Here is a 27,256-nt window from a genome sequence, read left to right as displayed (position 1 = left end):
GGGTTGATCTTGTATACTCTTTGTACCTCTGTGGTCTTAACAAATGTCAGTAACATGAAGCTGAGAGAACCCTGCTCTAACTTCCAAATGTCCAGAGCTCTCTGATCTTATCAAAGCTGATCAGTGAAGAGCAAGATAGGATTTTAAATTCAGGACTTCTCATTCAACACAGCACTTGAACTATGATTTTCCTGCTGAACTGCTATGACCCGACTGAGCTCTTACAGCAATGGATGAAAATGCTCTCAAGTCTGGCTGCTGGATGGGTTCAGAGCACCTCCATACTGCCCAGCCTTTGGCTTCAGGGGGGTTAATTGGCTTCACCTGGTGTCTATATCTGCCATATGGGAGATGACAGCAATAATATACTTCATTGTGTTTTTATTAACACTAAGTAAGAAAATGCATGAAAGGGATACAGCAGTGACTGGCCAGTACATCTGGGAAGAACTGAATACATTGTAGCCATACCTGTGTTATTACTCAAGTGTATGAACTAGGCTTTACATGTCATTGTAAGCCATGACCAACCACAGTGACTGACACACTGTCATGAGTGCAGGATTGCAGACACTCAACTTGACAAAATAAATCTTGTGATGTGACATGAAGCAAGTTTTCTCCTCTCTGGGCTTAGTTACTAAATCTATAAATTGAGAAGCTTGAACTAGGCCAATCTCACAGTTTCTCCCAGCTCTACAATGCTCCATAAAACTGACTGGTTCCCAGTGTGGACCTTTTTGCTGAGATAGAACACTTAGAAAAATATCTGGGAATGTTTTTGATTGGTACATTGCGGAGGGGGTGCCCATGTTCTGATGCCACCTAGTTTAGTAGAGGCCGGGGCCATTGGTAGAAAATGCAGGACAGTTCCCATTTAACAAAAAGAATTCTTCTGCCCCAAATGTCAGTAACGTGAAGCTGAGAGACCCTGATCTAACTTACAAATATCCAGAGTGCTCTGATTTGCTGGACAAGGGCCTTGTGTTGGCCAAGTTGCCAAGATGCCCAGGAGAACAGAACTCCTCGATGCAGTAGAATGGGCTATTGATTGTCCCTTGTGCTGACACCTCACACTCTCTTCATATTGATCTAGTTGGAAGCCAGAAGCTGGCCCAAGGCATGTTTAATTTAAAGCTGGAATTATTCCTGTACACCACTGAAGTCCACAATGGCTGTGCCAAGGATGGGGAGAACGTTCCTCGACCTGAGATTCCTGAGCCTAGGATAGGGACAAAGTCTCTCTAGGTATGGGGGTCCACATCACCAGATCTGCCTCAGCATAATCCTCATTCCCCTCTCCTGTCTCAGTTTACACCCTGCAGAGGTGTAATCAGGTCACATTGGACAGCAGCAGAGAGGATCTGAGCTTGGTGGCTATGGCAGCCTTAAGGAAGTTCATAGCCTAGCTACACAGTGGGGTAGTGGTTTCCCTGTCTTATCACCTGCAAAGGGAAGGCTGCCCCTGAAGGTATTAGCATCACATGGCCCCAGGCTTGTTTGCCTTGAGGAACTACAACAGTGATTCTCAACCTGTGGGTCACAACATCAGATATCCTGGATATCAGATATTTACATCATGATTCTTAGCAGCAGCAAATTACAGTTGTGAGGTAGCAATGAAATAATTTTATGGTTGGGGGTCACGACAACATGAGGAACTGTATGAAAGGGTCACAGCATTAGTAAGGTTGAGAACCACTGAGCTAGAGGATTAAAAACTGGTGTCTTTTGCAAGGTTCTGTTACCTCATTTCTTTCTCGGTTTTCCTCATCCCCTACTCTCCACCCTAACACAGTCTCAATTTTCAGTGGGTTTCAGCTTTACTAGAAAGAACACAAACTAGGGTGTGTGTGTGTGTGTGTGTGTGTGTGTGTGTGTGTGTGTGTGTGTATCCAGTTCAGCTACTGCCACTTTCTATTTCTTCTATCTGTATGCATTCTTCCAGCTGTTAAATGGGAAGTCACTTGGCTGTGATGAACACAGGAAGATACTGAAGCAAATCTTTCTGGGTAGTCATCAGAGAGGAGCATTGTCTTCCTGACTCTAAGCCACAAGGATATTGGCACCGCCGTGTGGGAGGTGTTGACATCCCCTCACACTCCTCAATATTGTAGGTGTGTCTCTCAGGGTGACCTCCAACTCCAGCCACCTAGACATCAGGGATTCTCTGCCTCAACCCACAGAACCTTAGGGATTCATTGCTTGGAGGCTCAGCAGCTCCAAGCAGCACTCTATGATCTCTACCAGGCTGCCTGAAGAGGGAACACTGGGAATGATACATCAAAATAATCAACCAATGAGGCAGGCCTGTTCTGAGGCTACCACTGACCCTGCCTTCCAATGAATGGAGGCCTTATCCTTTGGCTTTCTGCTGGAAAAGAACATTAGGCTGAAAAAAGCCCTAGTTCCTGAAAACCACTTGCCCAAAACAACAGACAGCTCAGGCACCTGACACTCCCTACGTCTCGTGACTGGAGTAGAGCAAGAGACGCAAAGAGGCATTTCAGAAACCAAAAGATGGATGTGAGTCTAGCTATGGGATTAGCATCCTTTCTGCTACTAGAAGTCATTTCTAAATGGATACTATGTGTCATGATCATATATGCCCTCCATAGCCTGTCTCCAAGTCCTCATAGAACCCCATCCCTACACATATCCTTCCCAGATCTCTGTCTCTGTCTCAGTCTCTGTCTCAGTCTCAGTCTCTCTCTCCCTCTGTCCCTCCAGTGAGTCCAGTCCAATTGGTACTGCCTATATACACACATGTGTGGGGCCATCCACTGCAACATGGGGAACCTACCAGTAGCCACACCCCCAAAGAAAAGTGAATTTTCTTCCCCTAATAACCATCAACTGCCAATAACTCCTCAGCCAGGGCTCAGGGCTCAGGGCTCAAGGCCCCCCTCCTACTCGTGCTGGGATTTTGACTGGCGTGATCTTGTGCAGGTGACCACTGCTCCTATAAGTTCAGGTCGGCGGCATTCTCGCCATGGCCAGTGAAAGAACAAATACAACTAAGGAATAAAAATAAAATAAGAAAAGATTTCATTCCTGTTGGGTTTCCAGTGGCGTGCAGTTCTTCTAGACACAACCGAATAGAGATAGATCCTGAGCATGGGATGAGAGAGAGAGAGACTTCAAAGAGACGACTGAGGCAATGTCATAGCCTCATTGGAAAAGCAATAGTCAGGATTCCATGTATGCACACCCAGGGGATAGAAGCTGGGTGACAGCCCCCAGTCAAGAGGGACTCTTCCCAAGAGCTGTTTCCTTGGGAGGAAATCAGAATTCTTCAAGTATAATCACTCCAAAGAGGGATCGTCACCCTTGCTCACCAAAAAGTCATCAAACACATGGCCACTCAGAGCTGAGACCTTGCCATGCTATTTATAAAATTATGAAAGGAATGGAGACAAAAAGGCGGACAGCCTAGGTCAAGTGGCTTTCCCATGTCATTCCTGGTGGAGGCATGATGGATCACTGAGCGAGCGAGTCACACTTCCAGAAAGTTTAGCAGATTTCCCTGGTGTCGGCCTTGGGTGACTCCAGGGTTGTACACATCTGGCAAGTTCTAGAACAAAGCTCTCTTCTAATCTCCATTGGGTTAACACTGGGCTGTGTCCTTGACTAATCCTATTTTTCAGGCTGCATGGTCTCATAGGATCTGCTTGGGTGGCTACACTATTTTGTCTTTTCCCTTCCTTGCACACGTTCTGCTGATAAAACCCATTTTCTGGCATATTAAATTGATTTCATGGCAGCTGTTTAACATTCTCTTTAGCTGTTTGCTCCTTGGCTCCATCTGGACCTCAGGGCATGAATATCTTTAACATCCACACATTAAGTGCCCAGTCTGACAGCTGGTCCTTTGGCCTTTGGAAGGACCACTAGCCAGGGCAGTCTGGGGGACCCACAGATCAAGGCCCAAGGCACTACCTGGGGAATATTAGCAGTAATGGTTCAATCTGGACCGGCCCATTAAAGGACAATTGTGTGTCTTAAGTAGATGTCAGAGTCTGGAAATGTGCATTCCAAAGCCAAATCACCTTCTCAAAAAAAATCAATTTGGACCTTGGGAAAGACTTACCCATGCTTCCCTGGAGTGGGCACCAGGAGGATCTCTCTTCCAGCTTCATTGTGCGGCAGTAACTGGGCCACATATCTCCCCGAAGGCTGGAGATGTCTGTGCACTGAGACAGAGAGCGTACAATGCTCACTGCTGCTCCTCATCCATGGGCTCAGAATCGTGTGCTTGGAGTCTGCAGAGGTATTCAGCAGGAGGAAGGAGCCTGGAAAGAGGAAAGGAGAGCGAATCTGAAGACACGTCCAAGCAGGAGGACTAGAAGCCGTTCTGCCATAGGGTATGAAGGTCAACAGCAGTGGACTCAGAGACACACCCAGCCCATTTGTCCTCTCTCAATGTCTCTTTGAAAATAGTCCACCCCAGAGGAGGTGGATGGTGACTAGGGACATGGCCTTGATAGTAACTCAGGACATATTTGAATGAGAATGGCCCCCATCGGTGCATAGATTTGAAGGCTTGGTCACCAGGGAGTGGAACTGTTCCAGAAGGATTAGGAGGTGTGGTCTTGTTGGAGGAGGTGTGCCACTGGAGGTAGGCTTTGAGGTTTTCAAAAGGCCAAACCAGGCCCAGTGATTAGGTCTCTGTCTTCCTGCTGCCTGCAGATCTGGAGGTAAAATTCTAACCCACTTCTCCAGCACTATGTCTGCCTGCATGCCACCGGGCTCCCCACCATGATGCAATGGGACTAAACTTCGGAAACCGTAAACAAGCATAATTAAAGGCTCTCTTTTTAAAGAGTTGCTGTGGTCATAGTGTCTCTTCACAGCAATAGAACACTAAGACATAAGCTTAGTGTTCCCTACTTAACTGGCTCTATGTCTTTGAGCCTTGGGGTGGTTTTGTTGGTTTGCTTTTGTTTTTATTTATGAAACAGGAATAGAAGCATCTATTTCAAAGGAATTCTCTTTTTGCTTAGTAGCTAAGTGATTTTAGGCAAAACAGCTCCCTTAGCTTTTGGGTGTAGAAGGTTTAGAAGGTCTAGCTGAACTCAGTAATCTCCAGAGCTCCGTTTGAGACCGCAAGTCTCCGAGTCATGTGACTGTGCAACTGGTTTTCACAAAGCAAGCCCTAGAAATCCCCATTGGTTCCACACTTGTGGCAGCAGTTCCTTCTGGGACAAGCTGGATTCCAGCGGCACAGGCAGGATGACCTACAAGACACAGACATTCCTGGAGATCGCTGTTCGCATGAAAAGCACGGCAGTGTTTTATTGTTCCAGGCAGTCCTGGCAATGTATTCCTTTTACTTGGAGCGCTTCTGCATTGAGCTGTTCCACCAGTAGATGCTGCTCCTTTCGCAGCAGAGACTTAGTCTCTTGGCCCCTGACTTCCCTTGTGAGAACAAGCTAATGAGGGCTCAGCCTTCTTAAACCACCTCTGGTACTGGCCAAGGTTTCCTTCTACACAATTCAATTTACCAACCAGGCAAATGAACTAATGGTCTGTGATGAAGAACAGTGGAGAAGGGAGAGCAGAATCCTTACCAGGAGCAGTAGCCTGAGAAAGATGGTCTTGCTCCAAGAACTGGAGACGGGCAACATGCTAACAGTAGGTAAAAGTAATTTAAGGTTAAAATAAGGATGGAGTGAGCGTGAGGATGCTCCTGAGCCTGGTGGAGGACATGGGGTCAGTGCTACAATCTGCACTCTGTATCTGTGAAAACATTTCAGCATGACCTATGGGCATTTGGAAAACTCTATAACTCTAACTGCATAATCTATATCTAACCCTCAATTTACAGTGGAGGGGGTTGTTCTTGTCATGGTCACAGAGCACAAGAAAAGAGATTGGTACCCCAGACTCAGAGTTGGGCATGCCATATAGTATAACCCTTCACTTCTAAGAGAAGTAGACTACTGGGGTACTGATGGGTCCAGAGTTCTTGAAAGTCGAGACCAGCTGCCAGGCCTCCAGAACCCCAAGCAGTGTTCTCTCCCTGACATCTTCCTTATCATTACACAGGATCCTTTGCCTAAAAGGTGGCCAGGGAAGCTTTGACTAGGCATACAGGTCAGGTACCCAGAGGAGCACTTAGGGAGAGGAGGAGCAGGTAGGCATGGGGCGGATCCCTTCCTTTCTTCTTTTAGTCTGCCTCCAGATTCCTCTTACTGGCTGATTATTTTGAGTCACCATCCCATCACAGGCTCTCCCTTGGGGACACTGGCAGGGATAGCACAGCATCCTGAGGAAGTCCAAGCCTGGCACAGATAAAGAGCTCTGTACAAGAGGTATACTCTGGAGTAGACGTTACCAAGTTGTAACACTCAGACTACAATGGACAAAGCACTTTGGGGACCCAGGAAGGAGGCTGTAGGTCCAGGTAGGAAGACCTGTAAAGAAAATGATCTTGACTCTAGGGGCTAGAGAGATGGCTCAGCAGTTAGAAACATTTATTGTTTTTCCAGGGGACCCAGGTTCTATTCCCAGCAACCACATGGCTGCTCACAGTTGTCAATTGTAGTTGGTTTTTTACTCTTTGGGGGCTGCCACTCAGCTCCCAAATAAATACATGGAGATTTATTCTTATTTATGAATCCCTGACCTTAGCTTGGCTTGTTTCTAGTCAGCTTTTCTTAACTTAAATTATCCTGTTTCTCTTTTTTTTGTTTTTTGTTTGTTTGTTTGTTTGTTTTGTTTTGTTTTTTGAGACAGGGTTTCTCTGTGTAGATTTGCGCCTTTCCTGGAACTCACTTGGTGGTCCAGGCTGGCCTCGAACTCACAGAGATCCGCCTGCCTCTGCCTCCCGAGTGCTGGGATTAAAGGCGTGCACCACCACCGCCCGGCTATCCTGTTTCTCTTTAACTACATTTTACCTCTGGGCTTTTTACCTCCCTTTATTTTATATATATATATGTGTGTGTGTGTGTGTGTGTGTGTGTGTGTGTGTGTGTGTGTGTGTACCTTTCTTTCCTTCTTATTCTGTGGCTGGCTGGGTGGCTGGCCCTTGGTATCCTCCTCTCCTTCTCCTTTTCTCACTCCTTGCTCTCTCCCCTTGATTTCTCCTTCTATTTATTCTCTCTGCCTGCCAGTCCCACCTATTTCTCTCTCCTGACTAGCTATTGGACATTGAGCTCTTTATTAGACCATCAGGTGTTTTAGACAGGCACAGTATCACAGCCTTACAGAGTTAAACAAATGCGACATAAAAGAATGCATCAGATCTTTGCATCGTTAAATCAATATTCCACAGCATAAACGAATGTAACACGTCTTCAACTAATATTCCACAGCAGTCAGTAGCTCCAGTTCCAGGGGATCTGACACCCTCTTCTGACCTCTGATGGCACCAGGCATGCACTTACACATACATATATACATATATACATATATGTATACAGGATAAACACCAGATACAGAAAATGAATCAATAGTTTTAAAAAATTAAGACAAGATCTTGACCCTATATCTTTAAAAAAAATACATTTTATTTTATTTTTAAACTGTGTGTGTGACAGGGAGGAGGAAGGGGTGGTGAGGGGGAGGACAGAGAGAGGGAGGGAGAGAGGGGAGGGGGAGAGGGAGAGGGAGAGAGGGAAAGAGGGAGGGAGAGAGAGAAAGAGGGAGGGAGGGAGGGAGGGAGGGAGGGAAAGGGAGAGAGAGAGAGAGAGAGAGAGAGAGAGAGAGAGAGAGAGAGAGAGAGAGAGAGAGCTGGATTGAGAGCATGCACTTTTGTGCAGGTGAGTGCAGTACCCATAGAGAGAGAGAGAGCGAGCGCTGGATTGAGAGCATGCACTTTTGTGCAGGTGAGTGCAGTGCCCATCTAATCCAGAAGGTGCCAGAGTCCTTGGAGCTGGAGTTAGGAGCCATTATGAGCTGCCCCAATAGGTGCTCAGAACTGAGCTCTGCCCCTTTGCAAAAGCAGTCAGTGTTCTCACCTGCTGAGAGCCACCTCTCCAGGCCCTTGGCCTGTGTCTTAAAGGGGGAGAAAAACACTGGTAGAACCAGTGTATATATATGTAAAGACAAAAATGTGGAAAAACATTGGGCTCAGTGTGGTAAATATGGAGAGAAGACAAAGAACAAATATAGGCAGGGAACATGGCTGCTGGTACCACAGAGAGCACTGAATTCCTGGGTGAAGATTTCTGCTGTTATTTTGTGGCTCAGAGAGAGCTGTATGTTTTGAGCAGGAGAGCGATACAGTGAGAGCATGGCTTCTAGGGTCTCTTCTGATAGTGTTGGGAGGGAGACCAGTATCAACCACCAGGATCATCCTCCACCACCAGCCCACATTAGGATGGGGTCATGACTAAATTCACGACCTCTAGTATGTTGCTATGGTAAGGGAGGATGCAGGTTGGTTGCTGGTCTCTGGGAAGCCTGAGGTTTCTCGTGTTAGATTCCTGTGTCTCCATCCAGACTGGGTGAGAGTCCCGGAGAGAATCTCTCTTGACATAGTCTTGCACAGGACTCTGGGGGATACTGTCCAAGGTTAGAATGAAGATGGTCCTATGTCTCATGTGTTAATTTCCAGATAAAGGAGAAAGAGTTATGTGCCACCCTGAGATTGATTCCACATTGGTAGAGACCCTTCACTGATTCCACGTTGGTAGAGAATTGAGCTAAAACCCAGCTGATTTTGAGCTACAAAAGAAAGAGTGGGTGGAATGAAGGCAGTGTCCCCCTTTTTCCTGGAAGATGACATCTATGTGAACACAAAGGAACCTCAAGAATCCGGCAGAGTGGCTGGGGTTTGGATCTGGGGGCTGTCCTTCAGCACTGCTCCTCTTGCTGGGTGTGAGAACACATGGGAAAATGGCCCCTATAATTAGTAACACGGTACCTCAATAGCGGGGCTTTTTTAAAGCCAACGGGGGGATGGATTCTTTTTCCGGTTTTCTAATATGAGAGATGATGTTTCTATGAATTTTATTTTGTGCAACTGGGACCAGCAATAAGAGAGCAGGGCTTCAAGTGTCTTCATTCTCAATGAAACTCTGTAGCTGAGCGCTGTCTTTTCATTGGCACTTTCCTCCACCCAAAAGCAAAAGTATATTTCATAAGCTCCTTGGGATGTTGTCTGTATAAATCTTTTAAAGTCAGTGAAGATCTCTCTCTCCCTCCCTCCCTCTCTCTCTCTCTGGTTCCTGTTTATTTTGCTCAGAATAGCTTGGAGCTAAGAGAAGTCTCCTGGGGTCCGGTCTAATTAAGAAGGGAAGCCTGGCCACACATAGGCCTTCACCCAGGGTGGCCACAGGGGAGTAGAGAGGCAGATGAAAGGGTCTGACCACACAGTGGCTGCCCCCATGTTTCCGTTAGTGTGGGTGGTGGATGCTTTTGTTTTGTTTTGTTTTGTTTTTCCTTGTCACTAGTATAGGAAGGTGTTGCTCTCCTTTCAACCAATAGGACATAAAGCATGAGCTAGAAACCTGAGGTCATGAAACAAAAAGATTAAAGGTCACGATGTTAATGGTCAGACAGACTGTTGTCAATCCAGGCTCTCCTTCTGTCTCCTTATAGGCTTTAGAAAAGTAGTTTAAAGGCTCTAAGTCTTCGGTTTGCTCAAGTTTAATATGGATACAATCTACCTTAAATACAGCTAGTGTGAGTGTGAAACCAAATGGCAGGCACAAGAGACCAGGGCAGTGCCCCAACTATTGTAGACATGTGAAAAATGCCAGTACCCTGATTGAGTGTGGTGCCTAAGTTTGGAACTGTTGTCATTTATTTGTTAATTAAAGTATTATTTATTTTATGTGCATGGGTGTTTTGTCTGCATGTTATTTCTCTGCACCAGAGTGTGCCTAGTGCCCATAGAGGCCAGAGAGGGTATCAGACCTCCTGGGGGCTGGAGTTACAGATAGTTATAAGGCACCATGTGGGTACTGAGAACTGAACCTGGGTCCTTTGGAGGAACAGCTGAGCTCTTAACCGCCAAGCTGTCTCTCCAGTCCTAGAGGGTTTTTTATCTGGTACTGGACTGGAATTGAATCAATCAGAGGGCCCGAGTTTCAGCCCTATTTCCATCAGGGCCATGCTTTCTTTGTTTATACAACGAAAGGTTGAGTCTTGTCTCTAAGGATGCCTATAGCTCGAAACTGTCAGTAATTCTATCTGCCTGACTAGAATATTAGTCATCTAAAGGAGCCGAGTCAAGTCTCCAAGCCCCCAAGTCCTGAACACTTCTTCCCTAATTCAGCTCTCTGAGGGTTCTACACCAACAGTTTCAACCAATTGCCCAAGCATACGGTGAACGCTCTGCTGAGGGTAGACTGTGCATCTTTGCCTGCCTTCCTCTCTCCCACTTTACACAAACTCATCCTTAGGAAGGGCTCCTGGCCTAGCACCTCGTGTTTTATGCATCTAACTCGGAGGCTGGCATTACCTCAACCAGTCGGGTACACACAGTCTCACAATGGTTACTCAGCAATCTTAGGCTATCAAATATCTAGATGGCTGCCCACATTGTTCAAAATATGATCAGAGTATTATTTGTGGGTACAACGGTAGTTTTTTTCACATTGAGGATGCTATAAGAGATACCTCTTTTACACTTTAATTTTCCTTCCTTTATTTTTATTAGTTCTTTGAGAGTCGCACTGTCTGTTTTGATCATATTCACCCTCTCTCCACTCCTCCCAGATTCAATCTCCCTTCTCTCATCATCCAACTTTGTGTCCTCTGTGCTTTTCCTCTGTTTTTTCTTTCTTTCCTATAAAGTCCAATTTGGGTTGCATATATATATTCTTTTGTAGTCTTCAGTTTGGGGTCTTCCGATGGGGCTTTGTCCACTTACCAAGAGCAACACTCCTTAAGAAAAACAAACAAACAAACAAACACTGGATCTTCCTTTCCCAGCAGCTATCAATTGCCAACATCTCCCTAGCTAGGGGTGGGACTTTGTGTCTACCTCCCCTCTGCATGATAGGATCTGGCTTGGCTTGAGTTTGCACACGCTGTCATAACCACCGAGTTCACCCATGCAGCTTCTCTGCTTGCTGTGCCCTGGGGGACATTGTTTCCTGGTAGTCATTCAAGGCTCCCATCTTACAGTCTTGCCATCTCCTCTTCCTCAATGATCCCGGAGCCTTGGGAAGAGTGGATGTCCCCTTTAGGGCCGAGCATCTCTCAGTCTCCTATTCTGTAAGCTTTGTCTGGTCACAGGTTTCTGTGTTAATCACCACCCACTAGAAAGAGACGTTTCTCTGATGAGGTTGAGAGATGCCAGACTCTACAGGTATAGCAATGAGTCGTTATCGGCTTTTAAATCTTTGTGCTTTTTATTTGATTTTAGGTGTTGGGCTGTGCTAAGGATGAAGCCTAGGGCCTTGAGTATGTTAGAAGAGCGCTTTACCACAGAGCCACAGCCCTGGCCTTGGTTTTTAAAACATCTTCCACTCGTTTGCAACTGCTTAGCTTTCGAAGTTCACTAGAGGCTCTTCTTGCTTGTACTGGAAGCTTGGGATAGTTACTGCTGGAGCGCTGACTGCCTGCTGGGTTATCAGTCACCTTGCTCCCACTCTCCCTGACTCATCCTATCCCCCGCCTCTGAGTCAGCTGTATCTTTTCTTCACCTTGTCAAGGTTGTGTGAGGATGATTAAGGCTTTTGTGTTCTGTGTACAGGCGGATGCCAAACATCAAAAATCAATAAACAGAACTTTTATGCTGATGAATATTCACTTATTTACTGCAGTGAATAAGGGTTATATTTCTAATCTTCTCTCTAGGTCCTAGAAGCTACTGTACTACAAGGAAACTGCTTCAGGCATCAGCAGGATCAACTGAATTCTCTGTCTCTGTCTGTCTGTCTGTCTGTCTGTTTGTCTGTCTCTCTCTCTCTCTCTCTCTCTCTCACACACACACACACACACACACACATACACAGAGTCACTTGTTGAAGTTCTGTCATACTGGAATTATGACTTCTTCATGAAGTTCACCGGCCCCAGGAATTTAATTGCTTTTTCCCCCCTTTAATTTGTTTTATATCTGACTCTGTTTCATCATGTCACTCACACTCCTGCTCTGCTCCCTGCAGATTTTGACTTCTATGGCTTCATACTTCCTGGGCCTGCAGTACAGCTATACTTCTAAATTTCTCTTCACTTGGACTCTGTCAGCTACACTATCTTTACAACAATAAATAGTTTTAAAAAGCTCACACATGTGTATGATATTTACATCCTTTGCCCCTCTCTTCAAGGAACTTCTTCAGAGAGAAATTTCCTTGAGTGTCTTTGAGGATTTGGATGGTTTTTATTTCCCATTCATACTTGAGTGACTGGCAGTGTCCTGGCTTTGGTTTTCATGTGAGAAAGTACGCCTGTGAGACCTGAAGATCTGGCTTTAGAATTTTCTAGAGTCCATGTGACTGAGGAGAAGGTCAGCGCCTATTTTATTTGTAATTTCTTTGTACTTTCTTTTTCTCTTTGGGAACTTTTGGGATCCCTTTTTTTTTCTTTTTAAAAAAGATGTATTTTATTTTTTAATTATGTGTATGAGTGGGTATAGACATGTGAGTGCAGACCCCAGTGGAAACCAAAGGTGTCAGATTCCTTGGAGACTGGAGAAATGATTTAGTGTTGATGATTGCTGCTCTTGCAGAGGACCAGAGTTTGAGTCCCAGCACCCATGTCAGGCGGCTCACAACCACCTGCATCTTTTTTCAACACCCTTTGTACTCATCTTTTCCTGTAATGTCCTGTGTCCTTTTTCTTCCTCCCAACAGATTCAGTCCTTTCCAATTCCTTGCGGTCTTCTGCTCCCTGAGGCTGCCCTGGATCCACCCACCAGTTCCTCAGGTACCTGTGCTTTCTTTGCCCCAGAATGGCCTGGTGTTTTCCCTTCCTGATGGGCATCACCCCAACCTCACAGAGCAAAAGCAAGGCCAGTAGCCAAGTGCCAGAGAATTTTCTCCTTTAGGAAGAGAAGTGGAAGGTGGCATACCTCCTGCTCTAGGTGAATTGTCTGGGTGGCACTACGCTGTTATATGTCTGATGGATAATTTTTTTTTAGGATATTTCTTAATTTAAAGTTCTAAGATTTTTTTTTGATTAAATGTATCCAGATGCACACCTTCATAAGAACTTAGTGGTGGCATATCTGGGCTTTCTTCATCATCATCATCATCATCATCATCATCATCATCATCATCATCATTGGTGTGTACCCATTTCACGCAAATGTTTTACTGTCTCTCTAATATTTATTCATCCCACAGTCTTAGTCTTGAGTCCTTATCTTTTTTAAGTTAATTGTGTCAACTGACTTGTCTCTCTTTCCCGTGTCAGCCACTCTTTTTCACACGGCTATGTTATTGCCCTGTGGGGTGCTCCTGGATCAGCTGCTCACATTTAGACAGAGACTAGGAAGGCATGTTCATAACTGTATCTTGTTCCTCATGTTAGGAGTTCCCTGATGGCGAGTATCCGGGGCAGGCCATTTGGCAGGTGTCTCTCCCCCCAGTGCCACCACAAAGGATATACCACTCTGGGCATCAACAGTCTCACTCCACTCGGAATCTTTAGAGAGGAACTCCATTTTCCTACCCCTTGCAGTTAAGCATCCTACTGTCTTTTCCCGCGGAAGATGTGACTGACGAGGCGTGGGTACCACATGGTCAACACACAGACCTTCTCATTCATCCTTCTTGTCCTTGCCTTCCTCCCAGGGATCTTCCCTTCCTTCTCCCCATCTCAGCAGGTGTGTGGGGTGCCTCCCTTCCCATACTCTTGGCCATGCAATTCTACCTCCTCCATCCACAGTTTCTATTCATGCCTAAGGAACCACCTGTGCCCCTATCCTGTTCTGTTGGCAATTCAGAATTTATTCCTCTATTGAACTCTTAATATATAATGGTAGGAGGACCTCAGGAGAGAAGGAGACAAATGTGTGCTCAACACCTTGCTGAACAAGGAGTCTCTTAATCATATTTGAGTGAGAACATGAGTAAACAAATGCATGGATAGATGGGTTTCTATCACAATCAATCAAACATGATTCTGGATCATTGGCTAATTGTTCATAGTGCAACAAACTATTAATTCACTGCTGTAAGCTATAATTCATTCACTGATCATGATGGCAATGCTATTATGTGGGTATTAAGGAACAGTGGAGGGTCCATGGGTTGGGATGTAGACAGAAGTGCTACATGGTGCATGCAGACCTCACACATAACCCCAGAACAGCACCAGGCACTATTACACCAACTCCCAGTGTGCCTTCAAAGAACAGCAGCCCTGTGGGGTCTTAATAAGCATTATAAGAAAGCTCTGTGAGCCAAAGAGCCACAGGATTCTTGGACTCAAGAAAAATAAGAAGCCCTTCTCTTGAAGGATGTTTCAGAACGCTAAGATGTCAGTAAATGTTCTGTCTCTTCAGGAGTGGAGTACAAAATGGAGCACCACCCGGACTCCTTACATTGCAGAAAGTAAGAAGGAAAGAAAGAAATCACAACATACAAGAAGGCATCGTGGAGGTGAGTAATCGACTGGCATCTATGTCTACATTTCTCTCTACTCATCTCTTAGGCCTTCTATGTTTGTGTGAATCCCAGACCATCTTGCAAATGAGACCCAAGCTCTTACAGAAGAAGAATGACTGTGGGAGGCCTTCTTTGTACTGGTCTCTATCTGAGGATATTTTTAATTCAATTCCATATCTGACTTTGGGAATGCCATTTAATCTAAATATGGTGGGTCAATGGGTTAATTGCTTATTGTATTGGGGAAACACTCCAAAGCACAGAAGTTTAAGACTTGCCCAAGAACAACTGCACATTATTGGTGGATCTGGAATTTGGAACGAGGTTTTCAGATTGCTAACCCAAACAATACCACAATCCCCAGAATCAGTCTGTCCATGATAGGAGTCCATGAGGATACTTTTAGCCAAATATCCTATAGTTTGGTCCCCAGTATTTCCACCGTTATTTTCCTCTGTCTGCATTCTCATAGCATTGAGGATCAGGACCAGCAACCAATCTCAAACTCTTCATTGTCTTTCCCTGATATTACAAAGGCAGGTGGGACCCAGACACGTGGGTCCTAATTTTGAAATAATTCTTGTAAGCTTAAGATGGCCCCATACTGGCAAGGTAGTATTTGGGAGTCTGTTTGTGTGGCTCTATGCATTGGTCAAAGCAAATAGATTCCCTGCAAGAATTTCCTTATTGTTTATTTTCCCAATCCTGCACTATGTAGCCTTGATTTGTGTGTTAAGATATAGAATAGAATTTTAGGAGAGTAGGTAAGGCCATCTTCCACAGGCATGCTTTTCCAAGAGGAGTGTGGCAAATATTCAAAGCATCAAAGATCTAGAGGCTTCTGGAGAACACTTAGTCCAATCATATCCTTACAGCTAGGGAGACAGCGCAGTGCAGTGCATGGCCATAGCTTCATGCTGTGGAAGGCAGCTGGGCAATGTTAGGATCCTGCTCCAGCTCACCTTGACTGGCTTACACTGTTTCCATGTGAAAGATTTGGAATGATCTCTGTTTCCTTCCCCCACTAGGACTCATATGGATTGTTGTTCTCGACCTTCATTTGGAATAGAAATACTCTGAAGAGAAATGATATTTAGCTTTTGAAATCAAACAATTAGAAAAAGACAAGTGTGCTCTCTACGGGAGGCGAGGAGGGTAGAAAGAGTTGAGTTTTCTTGCCCATATTATTAGTCATAACTCAAGGAGTCAAGGTGCAGCACAGAAAGATTGACACACTTTCACATTCAATAAACTTCTATGAACTAAAAATGCAAACCAATCCCTGAGGTTCAAGTTAATAGAGGCAAAGTTTCCCTAGAAACAATAAGACATACTTATGCTTATCTGCATGATGTTTTGTACTTTGGTATATGTTGACAGGTATAGAGACAGATAAATACACATATTTATATTGCCACACATATCTATAGACATACATCTGTGTGTATATGAATATGTTTTTATATCTCTCCTTTCAGATCTCTGACCCTGTTAAAAAGAATAAACCACCGTTTAAGAGAGGCACATGGCTGTTTTTGTGTTAATCCACAGATTTTCACTTAGGAAAAAGGGGGAAAGCCAATCACTTCTGCATACTGAATACATGTCCTGGGAAGTCAGCAAGAAAAGATAATAAAAACAAACCAAATAAATAGAAAGAAGCAGAAACTAAAGTGCTGAGAAACCTTTTTCTCCCTAAGAGCTCATTTTGGTAAATCCTCAAGGAAATGGAACAGCACTTGATCTGATGAGAGCGAGAAAGAGGAGCCGATGAAAATGAAACAATTGATTTAATTCAATGAGAAAGCAGGGCAGAGGGGGGATAAGAACATCTGCTGTAGGATGCAAAGGATGGGATGGAGTTGTGGGGCAGAGTGGCTCTCCACTTAGGAGAGAAAAGCACAGAGTTTTCCTTTTCACCTATATTCACAGCTCTGCAAACAGATTGTTCAATGTTTGCTTTATGTCCCCAGATGTCAAGAGTAGAAGAATCTTCCATGTTCCTCATTAAATGTTAGCAAAGAGGTGGCAGACTTTACTACGTTGTCTGTGCATTCAATTGATTTTTTTGTACCAATTTTTAAAGGTTTTATTGTCCTTTTATATTGTGAGTGTATATCTGTGTGGGGGTATACGCATGTGCAGTTGCTTGCAGAGGCCAGAAGAGGGTGTCAGATCTATAAGAACTGAAGTTCTAGGTAGTTGTGAGCTGCCTAATGGATGCTGGGAACTGAACTCAGGTCCTCTGCAAGATCAGTACTTCCTTTGAACCACTGAGCCTTCTTTGGAGACCCTAATTAAAAAAAATTAAATCACTGTTTTTCTTTCCTTGCAGGGGCCTCATGAGTTCCCAGATCTACACTAATACATTAGTTGTGTCCCTAGTTTCTGTGACTGCACACTTGACCAAACAACTTAAGAAAGGAAGGTTTCTTTGGGGTCACAGTCTGAGACTCCAGTCCACCACAGCAGGGAAGTCCTGACAGCAGGGGCTTGCATAGCTGCATGAACTTCACACAGCATGAGTAGCCAGGAAGCAGAATGGTCAGCGCCTGGCTCAGGCTCCTTCTATTTTTTCTTCAGTCTGGAATATTACCCATGCACATTTAGGCATGCCTTCCCAGCCTAATAACAGAATCTAGAAACTCACGCACAGACAGACAGCGTCCAGAGGTTTGTCTCCGAGGTGAATCTAGATCCTGTTGATGATACTGACATCAGTCAGGACCAGTACGTCCTAGTGTCTTATGATTCCAGACACTTTGGCTCTCAACAGCTCTGCTGCTGAAGGAGGAATATGGGCCATAAACAAACCAAACTATGGAGCTCCAGTGTCAGGGAAGACTGAAGATGTGTGTTCTGTGTCATCTGTGTGCTATCTTGGATTACTTGATAGGGACCAAGAGACTATCTGCTAATTGCTCTTCATTGTTCAGAATTAGAAATGTGCATGCAAGGAGGTAGATGTTCTTGATATGGTGGACAGAAGGTTCTAGAATAACCCAGGCTTCACATAGCCAGTCTTTCCACTCAAAGCTTACCTACCCTCTTATAGCTTGCAAATAATAGCTGCATCTATCATATTAAATAGAAACTACATGTTACTCTCCTTGTTGTAAACTCTGCAGTGCCTTCCACTTGACCACAGTTGAAAATGAGAATTTCCTGGGGCTGGAGAGGCAGTTTAGTAGCCAACGGAACTTCCTGCGCAACCACAAAGACCTGAATTCAGATCGTAGCACCCATGCAACAAGCCAACATTGTCTTGCACATGCCTGTAACCTCGTTACTGTGTTAGGTGGAGACTGGTAGTTTGTTGGGGCTTGCTGGCTGCCAGCTTCTCAGAAAAAACACACAAGCTTCAGGGAGAGACACTGCCTCAAAAGAATAAGTGGGAGAGTAACAAAGTGTGAGAGTAACACCTGACACTCTCCTCTGGCTTCTGAGCCAGAACACAGGCATGCTTACCACCCCTGTCCCCCCCCCTCACATACATGTGCACCCATATATACCACACATACTCATGCCCCCCCACATGTGCACCCATATACACCATACATACACAAACACCATACTCACACTTACACCACATTCACATGCATGCAAGCATACATACAAAAGGAAACAAAGAATTATAAAGCAGTTTCAAAAAATAGAGTATCTTGAAATTTATGGTCTACAAACATCAACCAGTCAGCAAATCCCACAGTTTAATCCCTCAACACTCACGCCAACTTTCTTCTTTCTTGTCTTTCTCATTTGCTGAGACTAGAAGTTGAAAAATGTAACCTGATTTAGCCAGCTTTCCTGGAAGGTGGGAGTGGCCAAGTGACAGCTGTGGTCAGTGAAATATAAGCAGCACTGAACTCATACTATGGCCAGTTTCAGCACATAAAAATACCAAGCTCCTATCTGACACTGTCTTTGTTAGTATTCCTATTGTGCAATGAAACACTATGACCAAAAGCAACTTGGGGGGCAAAGGGTGTATTGTATTCCACAGTTTCATATAACAGTTCATCATCAAAAGCAGTGAGAGCAGAAACTCACACAAGGCAGGAACCTAAAGACAGGAGCTGATGCTGAGGCCATGGAGGAGTGCTGCTCACTGGCTTGCTCCTTGGGGCTTGCTCAGTCTGCTTTCTTATAGAACCCAGGACCACCAACCCAGGGACGGCACCATCCACAATGGACTGAGCCTTCCCCCATCAATCACTAATTAAAAAGATGCCCTACAGGCCTGCCTACAGCCTGATCTTACGGAGGCTCTTTCTCAACTGAGGTTCCCTCCCCTCCAATGACCCTAGCTTGTGTCAAGTTGACCTAAAATGAGCCAGCACAGATGTGATTTCAGATGAATCCCAAACAACATTTTTAGTACCAGCATTGTATGAGGCATGCTGATACTATAAAGACCACTGGTTGTTTATGTGAAAGTCACATTTAACTGGGCATTTTATGCTTTAGCTGATACTGGATGGAGATTTGGGAGAAAAACTTCCCTTTTCTGATGCCTCCTCCTCCTCCTTTTCCTCCTTCTCTTTCTTATTCATCCCTAAAATATGGACATAATTCCTGGAGGTGTGCTTGTGACCATGAAGTGACTTGGACTACAAGGCACATATGCCAGAAAGGTAACAAGCGCCATGCCATCAATGGTGGTGCTGGATAGTCAGTCACACTAGGTCTCAACTGCCGGTATCAGGCATTCTATTTTCTTCTCTCTTCCCTTCCTCACTGGCCTTTTTATTTCTTTGTATAAGTTATCGCACAAAACAATGGGTTTCAATTTGACATTTTCATAGATAGGTATGATTGTGTCTTGCTCTTATTCACTCTCTTTACTGCTCTCCCAGTCTCTCCTCTCTCCCTTTACTTTCTGTTTATATAAAAAAAAACTATCAAATTCTACATATGAGAAAAAATGTGATATTTGTCTTTCTATCGCTGGCTTATTTTACTTAACAAGATGATCTCCAGTTTGGTGAGGTTTCTGCAAATAACACAATTCCATTCTTCTTTATGGTTGAATAAATTTAATACATGCACATATATATTTATATAATCACATCCTTAGCAATTTTTCTGTTAATGGATATCTAAGCTAGCTCCATATCTTGGATAATAAGAATAAAGCATGCATTTCTATGGTGTGCTGACTTAGGTTCCTCAGGCATAGGCCCAGAAAAGCTATAGCTCGACTGTATGTAAAATCTGTCTTTAGTTTTTTTTGACTTCTGATTTCCATGGTGGTTTTACCAGCTTATATTGCTACCAGCGGTGTCTAAAGGCTTTAATTTTCCTATACCCTTGCCATAATTTTGTTGTTTGCTTTCTTGGTTATGGCCACTCTGACAGAATCTCGAACACCCAACTAATCCTAGTGGAAAGAATACTCCGTGTTATAGTTGATGCTCAGTGTAGAAATCCCCATCTTAGGCTGGCTACCAGCACCTAATCCAAGGGCAGGATTAAGCTCCTTCCATGGACATTTACTGGGTAGATAAGGAAATGATACTGAAGCAAAAAAAGATGATAGTTCATTTATTTCCCCATATCTTATCTAAAATAGAGTCAGGCTTCGTTTTTCATGCTGGAGAAGATGTTTTCCCTCTTTCAACTGAATGATGGCTACAGAAATGTTATTATTCATTACACAAAACAAATCAATTTCTGAAATGCCTGGAAGTTTGGGCTCTTAAGTTCAATGTTTTTCAGATTGTAGTTTGTAACCCATTAGTGAGCCATTAAATCAATTTAATGGGTCATGACCATTATTAAATACAAAGTGGGAGGAGGAGGAGGACAGCAGGAGAAAGAAATAGATGAAATTTAAAAATATCTTTATTCTAAGTCTCCTTTGGGAAATGATGCTTCGCATGCATCTGCATGCAGAATTACACACAAGTACACACCCAAGTGTGTGCACACACACACACATACACAAACACACACACATACACAGTGATCTGTGTGTCTCGTGTTGTTTTGTAAAATGGATCACACATTCGAAATAACAAAAGCCAGCCTCAGGATGAGCACTGTCCGCTTATGGAAGTGATATTGGTCCAGCGTGGGTCCCTGGGCGACCTCTCGTTCTCTGGGTGACTGAGTAGGGAGAGATTATCAACTTGGGGTAGCTTTTGAGATTCAGCGAACTCTCTCATCCAAGGCATCTTACCACAGCAAAGAGAAATACATGCTCTCCTCAGACACTGGCCAACTGGAGAGCTGGGTAGCTGAAACGTAGCTGAAGAAGGCGAGTGATTGAGGCTGGGGTGGGGTCTCAGGTGGGAAACTGCTCTTTACACAAGATGGATGACATGGGTTCTTCCAGAAGCCAGTTTGTGGTGACAGGTGCCTGCAGTCCTAGTGTTAGGGGAAGAGAGACAGGGGGATGATGGAATTTGCTCACCGGTCAGTCTAACAACATTGGTGAGCTCCAGGTTCAGTGAGAGACCGAATCAAATAGACGAGACAGGAGGCAATTGAGGAAGACACCAATGTCAGCCTCCACACACACGCTCACACATGTGTACACACGTACATGTGCACCAGAACATGTACATGTGTACACAAGAAATGGAGGAACTGAGTTTTCTATTTGATTTTAATTGATTTAAACTTTAAAAATGGGCATCTCGATTATGCTATTAAAAAAACTATGGAATAATCTGGGTAGGTGACTAATTTTTGAAACATACATTTTATGAAATACAGATGAAATATTTCAGTCAAAAATTTAGCTTCAAATTAAAATGTGATGTCAGTATAAAGTGCACTCTGAAAAAAGAATGTAAAATACTTTGCTAATAATTTTAGACTCATTAACTTGTTGAAATCATAATATTATATATACTGGGCTAAGTAAAAATGTTAAAATTAAGTTCACTTGTTTCGCCTTTGAGTAATGTTGTTTCTACAAAATTCAAAATAACTTTTTTTTTTTTTTTTTTTTTTTTTTTGCTTCAAATTATTTTGCTATTGGGCATCCCTGCTCTAGGGATGAAGAGGCTTGCTTGCCCTAGGCCATTGGATTAGAGAGTGCCTCAATCACCATTACATCCCAGACCACTTGACTCCAAATCAGAGGTTCTTCCCTCTGAGCTAAAGCAGTTCACACTTCCCCAGGTCTCAACTCATCTTCCCTGAAGAGACGGAAGGAACCAGGGATGATGATAGTGTTAGCGAGAGCTAACATTTATCCACTGCCTTCCATGCCCTCATCACTACAGTACCATTTTACCAAAATCACTGCGTTGGATTCGGCAACAACCCTGGCAGGCTGGGTCGTGTGACTGCTGTGTCTGCTCCTCACACGACGGAAAAGTGAGGCTCAGAGATCAATCACATTTCCTGTCAGCTCAAGGGAATACAGACGAGAGGCCCAGACCTAGGAGATCCATGCAGGTGAGTGACAATTAGGACCTCTCCCCGGGGTTACAGCCCTGCCCGGGTAGCTGCTCTGTGATTGGGAGGCAACACGCAGCTGTCTCTCGACTCCTCTGAGATTAATTTCCTTTGGGAAATAATGGCTGCCCGAGATCTCACTGCCGATGCCAACACCGCGAATCGAAAATCTCCAAGCTCCACAGCCTCTGAGTATATAGATAAGGCTCATGAAGGTGACTTTGTGTCTGAAAAACATTGCACCAGAAGACTGAAATGTGGGCTTTATTTCTCCGAATATTGACTTAATGGTCGTGTACAATTGGTGAGACTAAATGTCGGTGACGGCCTTTACATATAGGAAGAAATCATACCATCCCAACAAAATCACTCTTTCTTTAAAGAGATTGTTTGTACTCATTAAGTACAGCCTAGAAAATAAATGATAAGAGAATAAAATTACCTATCGTTCTGTTCTGCACACTTCCTATGGCCTTTGGTCATTGCTCTCCCATGGGCATGAGACTTAAAAAGTTAATATCCCTACTAACTATATTTGTCTCATAATCTTTCAAATTAGCATCATGTCATGAGCATTTTCTAGGTTTTCATGTAGACCTTGCAAGCATATTTATAAGTACTAATAGATGGCCATGCATAACCATCATGGAATGTGTAGTTTAAATCATTAGATTATTTCCAATTACTTTACTATTACACCTAAAGTTTATGTCCTGTGCCTAGGAATATTATACTCTGGAGGGCATGTCCACCCACACACATCTACAACCTTTAACTATGCTTACTGTTTGGCCCAACAATTCCTTTTACAAGAATTTTCTTGAAATAAGCTGTTGCTTATAAAAACTTGTTTGGGAGCCGAGAGTCCTGCTCAGTGGGTGAGGGTGTACCCTGGAACCCTGAGTTTGATCCCCAGCTTCAGATAAACTGGGGTTGGCGGTGCATACTCCAGAACTTGGGAAGTGAAGACGGGAGGATCCTAAGTTCAAAGGTTATCTTTGTCTGTGTGAAGAGTTGTTTATAAGGTTTTCCAACATTAGTTATGTGGACACAGACTTAGAAATAAGTAGTACATGTTCAAAATGGAATAGTCATTAAACAAAGTGTATGGTGTATTCATGCAATTAAGTGCTCGTGACGCCATTAAAATATTGTCTTTAAGCATAGGTCAGGCTTTTTAAATATTGATAGCAATGGCTTTTCTTTTATTGAGTACTGAGCACCATGTTATTTAGGATATAATTTAAGTCTTAATAATGCATGTGCTTGGTATTATTCTCATCTCCTTTGTAAAGATTAGGAAACCAGCCTTAGGTTAGGTGGCTCCTTGGGGCCAAACAGCTGGTAGTGAAGTAAGTGAAGGGCAATCAAGGTCCAAACTCTGCTATCTGTCTCCATAACAGACACTCTTCATGACTATGCTGTAACACTAAGATGCTCACAGTTATGCTTTGAATTTGAAATTTCCCCCATAGACTCACATATTTTGGTTCCCAGTTGTTGGTGCTTTAAGGGGAAGGTCCAGGAACCTTTTAGAAGTAGAGTCTCATGAGAGAAAGTGGATCACTGAGGTGGGGGACACACTTGAGGCATCATAATCCAGCCCCACTCCCTGGTCTCTTTCTGCTTTCTAAGTCTGATGTGATGTGACTAGCCCTTAAGTCTTCTGTCCCAGTAAGCTGTCAACCTGACACATCCCAGGGACAGCTGAGGGAGTCTGAAATGGGTAACTTCCCAGATCAGACTGGCCTACAGCCATGTCTATGAGGAATTGTCTTGACTGTTGACTGATGTGGGAGGGTCCAAACTCATTGTAGGTGAGATCATCCCTAGGCAGGTGGGCCTGTACATAAGAAAGCAAGCTAAACATGAACCAGAGAGTAAGCCAGTAAGCAGCCTCCCTCCACGGTTCCTGCCTTAAGTTCTTGCCATGACTTCCTTCAAGGAAGGACTGTGACCTAGAAGTATAAGATGAAATAACCCCATGTTGTTTTTGGTTATGATTTTTTTTAAATCACAAAACACAGAAGCAAATTAGGACATCTTCTCTGCCTGTTGCTATGCCTTTCCTGCCATGGTAGACTACATCCCTTTGAAACTGTAAGCCAAAACAAACCTCTTCTCCTTTACATTGCTTTCCTTAGGGTATTTTATCATATAAAAAAAAAAATGAAGGCAACAGTTTATCACTAGGCAGGAAAGTCAGTTTCAAAAACACCATGGGTGATATGACCCCAATTTTGTAAAATATAATAAGTGGTTGGATATGCCTATAGCAAAATCAAACACTTGAGAGGATTCATCAAAACACCAACAGAACAACTTTTCCTGGTAGAGTATATATTCATATATATAATATTTACACACATATAAATGTATGCAAATATGTGTATGTGCACATATATGATTTTCTAAAACATCTGTTACTTGAAAAATGTTATAGTAAGGTATATAACACAACAAAAACAACTTCATTAAACCATTAAATTGCAACTCTCTCCTAGTAGCTCAGCCCAGCCCTGGTAACTGCTATTTTGCTTCCTGTCTCCATAACTCTGCCTAGTCTAAACATCTTGTGTACATGGAGTCACAGAATATTTGTTTTGTGTCTGGCTTATTCACTCAGCACAATGTTTTCCGGGTTCATCCATTCTGCAGCATGTATTCATCTAAGGCCAGGTACTATTCTCTCGCATTTATATACCACATTTTGTTTATCTTTTGGTCTATGGATGGCAACTAGGTTGCGCCTACATTTTGACTACTGTGACTATTGTGGCCATGACCACTGGTGTCCAAGTGTGTTTCCTGTTTGCTTTCCCTATTTTAGGGTAAATACTTAGGAATGGAACTGCAGGGTCATGTGATAATTCATGGTATCTCATGGTGGTTTTGTGTTGCATTTCCCTAACACTGGTCTTAGGAGTCATCAAATTAAGACTAGGGGATCTGAGGATCACTTCCTACATTTATTGCCTCTTCAGCCTTGGTGTTTCCATTGGAGAAATGTCCACCGAAGCCCTTTTCCCACTGTTACAGTGGGAATTGGGGATGTCTCCATGGTTTGAACGCTTGGTTTCCGGACTCTGGTGCCATTTTGAAGGCTGTGGAGCCTTCAGGAGGTGAGGCCTTGGAATGCTATACCCACCCCCAGTTCACATCTAACGCCGTCTACTTCCTGGTCTGTTACAATGAGAGGCGTCTACACCACATGCTCCGGCCACCCTGGAAGAAGCCACTTTGCTACAGTTCTCCCCACTATGATTGATACAAACAGTGAATCCAAATAAACCTTTCCTCCCTTGTTTCTGTCAGGTATTGGGTTATAGCATAAAGTAGCTAATACACCCATCTAAAAATTGGATTGCTTGTTTTCATATAGTCTATTTTCTTTAACATAGAAAACCTTAGTGGTGCATGATTTTTTTTAAAAAAAATGCACACCTGATTGAATCTGTTCCCTACTTCCATACCTCAACATGCCTCGGGGATGAAGTTCCCTCTCGCAGACCCTGACAGTCCTCCTCCAGCTCAGCTCTTGCCCCACACTGGAAGCTACTGCAGTTCTTATTGATGCTTCCATATTTGATGTGTTCCTACTTTCTGAAGGCATTATGCCTTTGTTCGTGCTCTGCCTCCCACTGAAAATGCCCTCTTCCCTTCTTCTTCCCCCACACCCCCTTGCTCTTCTTCAGTTACATAAACGCTAATCGCCTTTTACATTCAGGTCAGGATCATTTCTTCAGGCAGACTTGATGTGATTTGAATGCAACTACCTCAGCCAGAGTTTATGTTGAAACTTAACCTCCATTGTAGTGGTATAATAACAGAAAATAAAATAAGTCCTTTAAGGAGGTGATCTATTCATAAGGGCTTTGCCCCCATGAATGGATTGGTGCATTATTATAGGACAGGGAACTAGTTAACCTCCTTTTGTCCTTCCTTCCCTTCTTCCTCATGAGAAACAGTAACAAGGTTCCATCTTGAAGCAGAGAGTAGCCTTCGTGGGACACTGACCCTACTGACGACACTTTGATTTTGAACTTCTCTGCCTGTCTATCAACAAGGATAAATTTTTATTGCTTAATAATTACTCAGCCCCAGGTATTTTGTTACAGCAGCACAAATGGACAAAGACATCTGCTGACCCCTGCAGACTTCTCCCTGGTCTTGATCATGCGCTTCCTGTATTCTGTAGATGCCTCTGACAATTCTCTGTATAAATAATAAGATTACTTCTGTCTGTTTCCCAAAGGGAAGGTGCATACTTGAGAGTAGGGGGTAGACCTTAGCCATTTTGCACCCAATCAATGTCTACCACACAAAAAGAGCTCAATATTGCTTACCAGAAACAAATTCCTGGTTTACACTATTAAATGGCTTAACAGAGAAGCTTTAGATTTTTATCTATCAGCAATGTACAAGTTTCACTGAATCCTTGTCTGAACTGGAAATGTTAACATGTGTGGTTTCAAGTTGTATGCCTTTAATTACGAGTAATGTTGAGTCATTTCCACACATGCTCTTTAATTGGTTGTTTCTCTTCTTTTGTGAATTGTCTGTGAAAAATTATTTTGTTCAGTTATCTGGTGGCAGCATGGTGTTTTCCCCGATGATTTGTAAGAGCTTAAAATGGAACCACCATTAACCCTTTATTGTATTTGCCACAATAAATATGCCTACTTGTTCGTTCCCACTTCCTTTTGTTTTATTGTAAAGTATTTGAATAGTTTTAGGCTATCAAATCTTCTATACATTAAGTTTACCAATTTGCCTTCTTATATTTATGAACTTGAGTATTTCATAATGGCTTTCTGTAGCACCACTTTCAATAATATTGGATAAGAATATTCACATGAAGGGGATATCAATTGCTTTATGAGTCTTTGGCTAGAAATTTTAAGCACGGTTATATTCATAGAAATCATTAAGTATGGTGGTGGGGGGAAGGAAAACATTAAAGCTAAGTGAAAAGTCATGGAAATCATACTGTAAACAGATTTATTCAGAACCTCCTTAGTTATTATTAAAGAGAGAATAAAGCCTTAAATTTTAAATGAGATCTAAATTGCAAAATAAAAGTCAGGTCTGGAAGAAGGGACATTAAGAAAACAGCTTTGGGCGCTAGCCCTGGGCACACGTGGTTCACAGGTGAGTCTAGTCTTGAACAGCACTAGCTTTCCATAGCTTGAGTATCAATGTTTAACTGTCTAGAAACAGCCATTATATCAACATCCAGGGAACTGGCTACTCTCCATTGGGAGGAGCCAGAGGAATGTCTGGCCAGGGTGGGCCAGGTTTGGGTGCAACAGCTGACCAGCTTGAATATCCAC

At 43.5% G+C, this 27,256-nt stretch overlaps 1 protein-coding gene across 1 annotated transcript in view; it reads right to left on the bottom strand.

Moving 5' to 3' along the window:
- Positions 1–27,256, bottom strand: part of Alk (ALK receptor tyrosine kinase) — a 513,542-nt gene that overhangs the window by 321,665 nt on the left and 164,621 nt on the right. Inside the window, exon 4 of the mRNA XM_059248178.1 lies at positions 4,091–4,292. Coding sequence (XP_059104161.1) covers positions 4,091–4,292 — 202 coding nt within the window. The remainder of the gene's footprint in view (positions 1–4,090; positions 4,293–27,256) is intronic.

The sequence above is a fragment of the Peromyscus eremicus genome, chromosome 22 (genome assembly GCF_949786415.1).
Source record: "Peromyscus eremicus chromosome 22, PerEre_H2_v1, whole genome shotgun sequence".
In the NCBI taxonomy this organism is placed as follows: Eukaryota; Metazoa; Chordata; class Mammalia; order Rodentia; family Cricetidae; genus Peromyscus; species Peromyscus eremicus.
The sequence above is the reverse complement of the archived record's forward strand: the minus strand, read 5'-3'. Positions and strand labels throughout refer to the sequence as shown.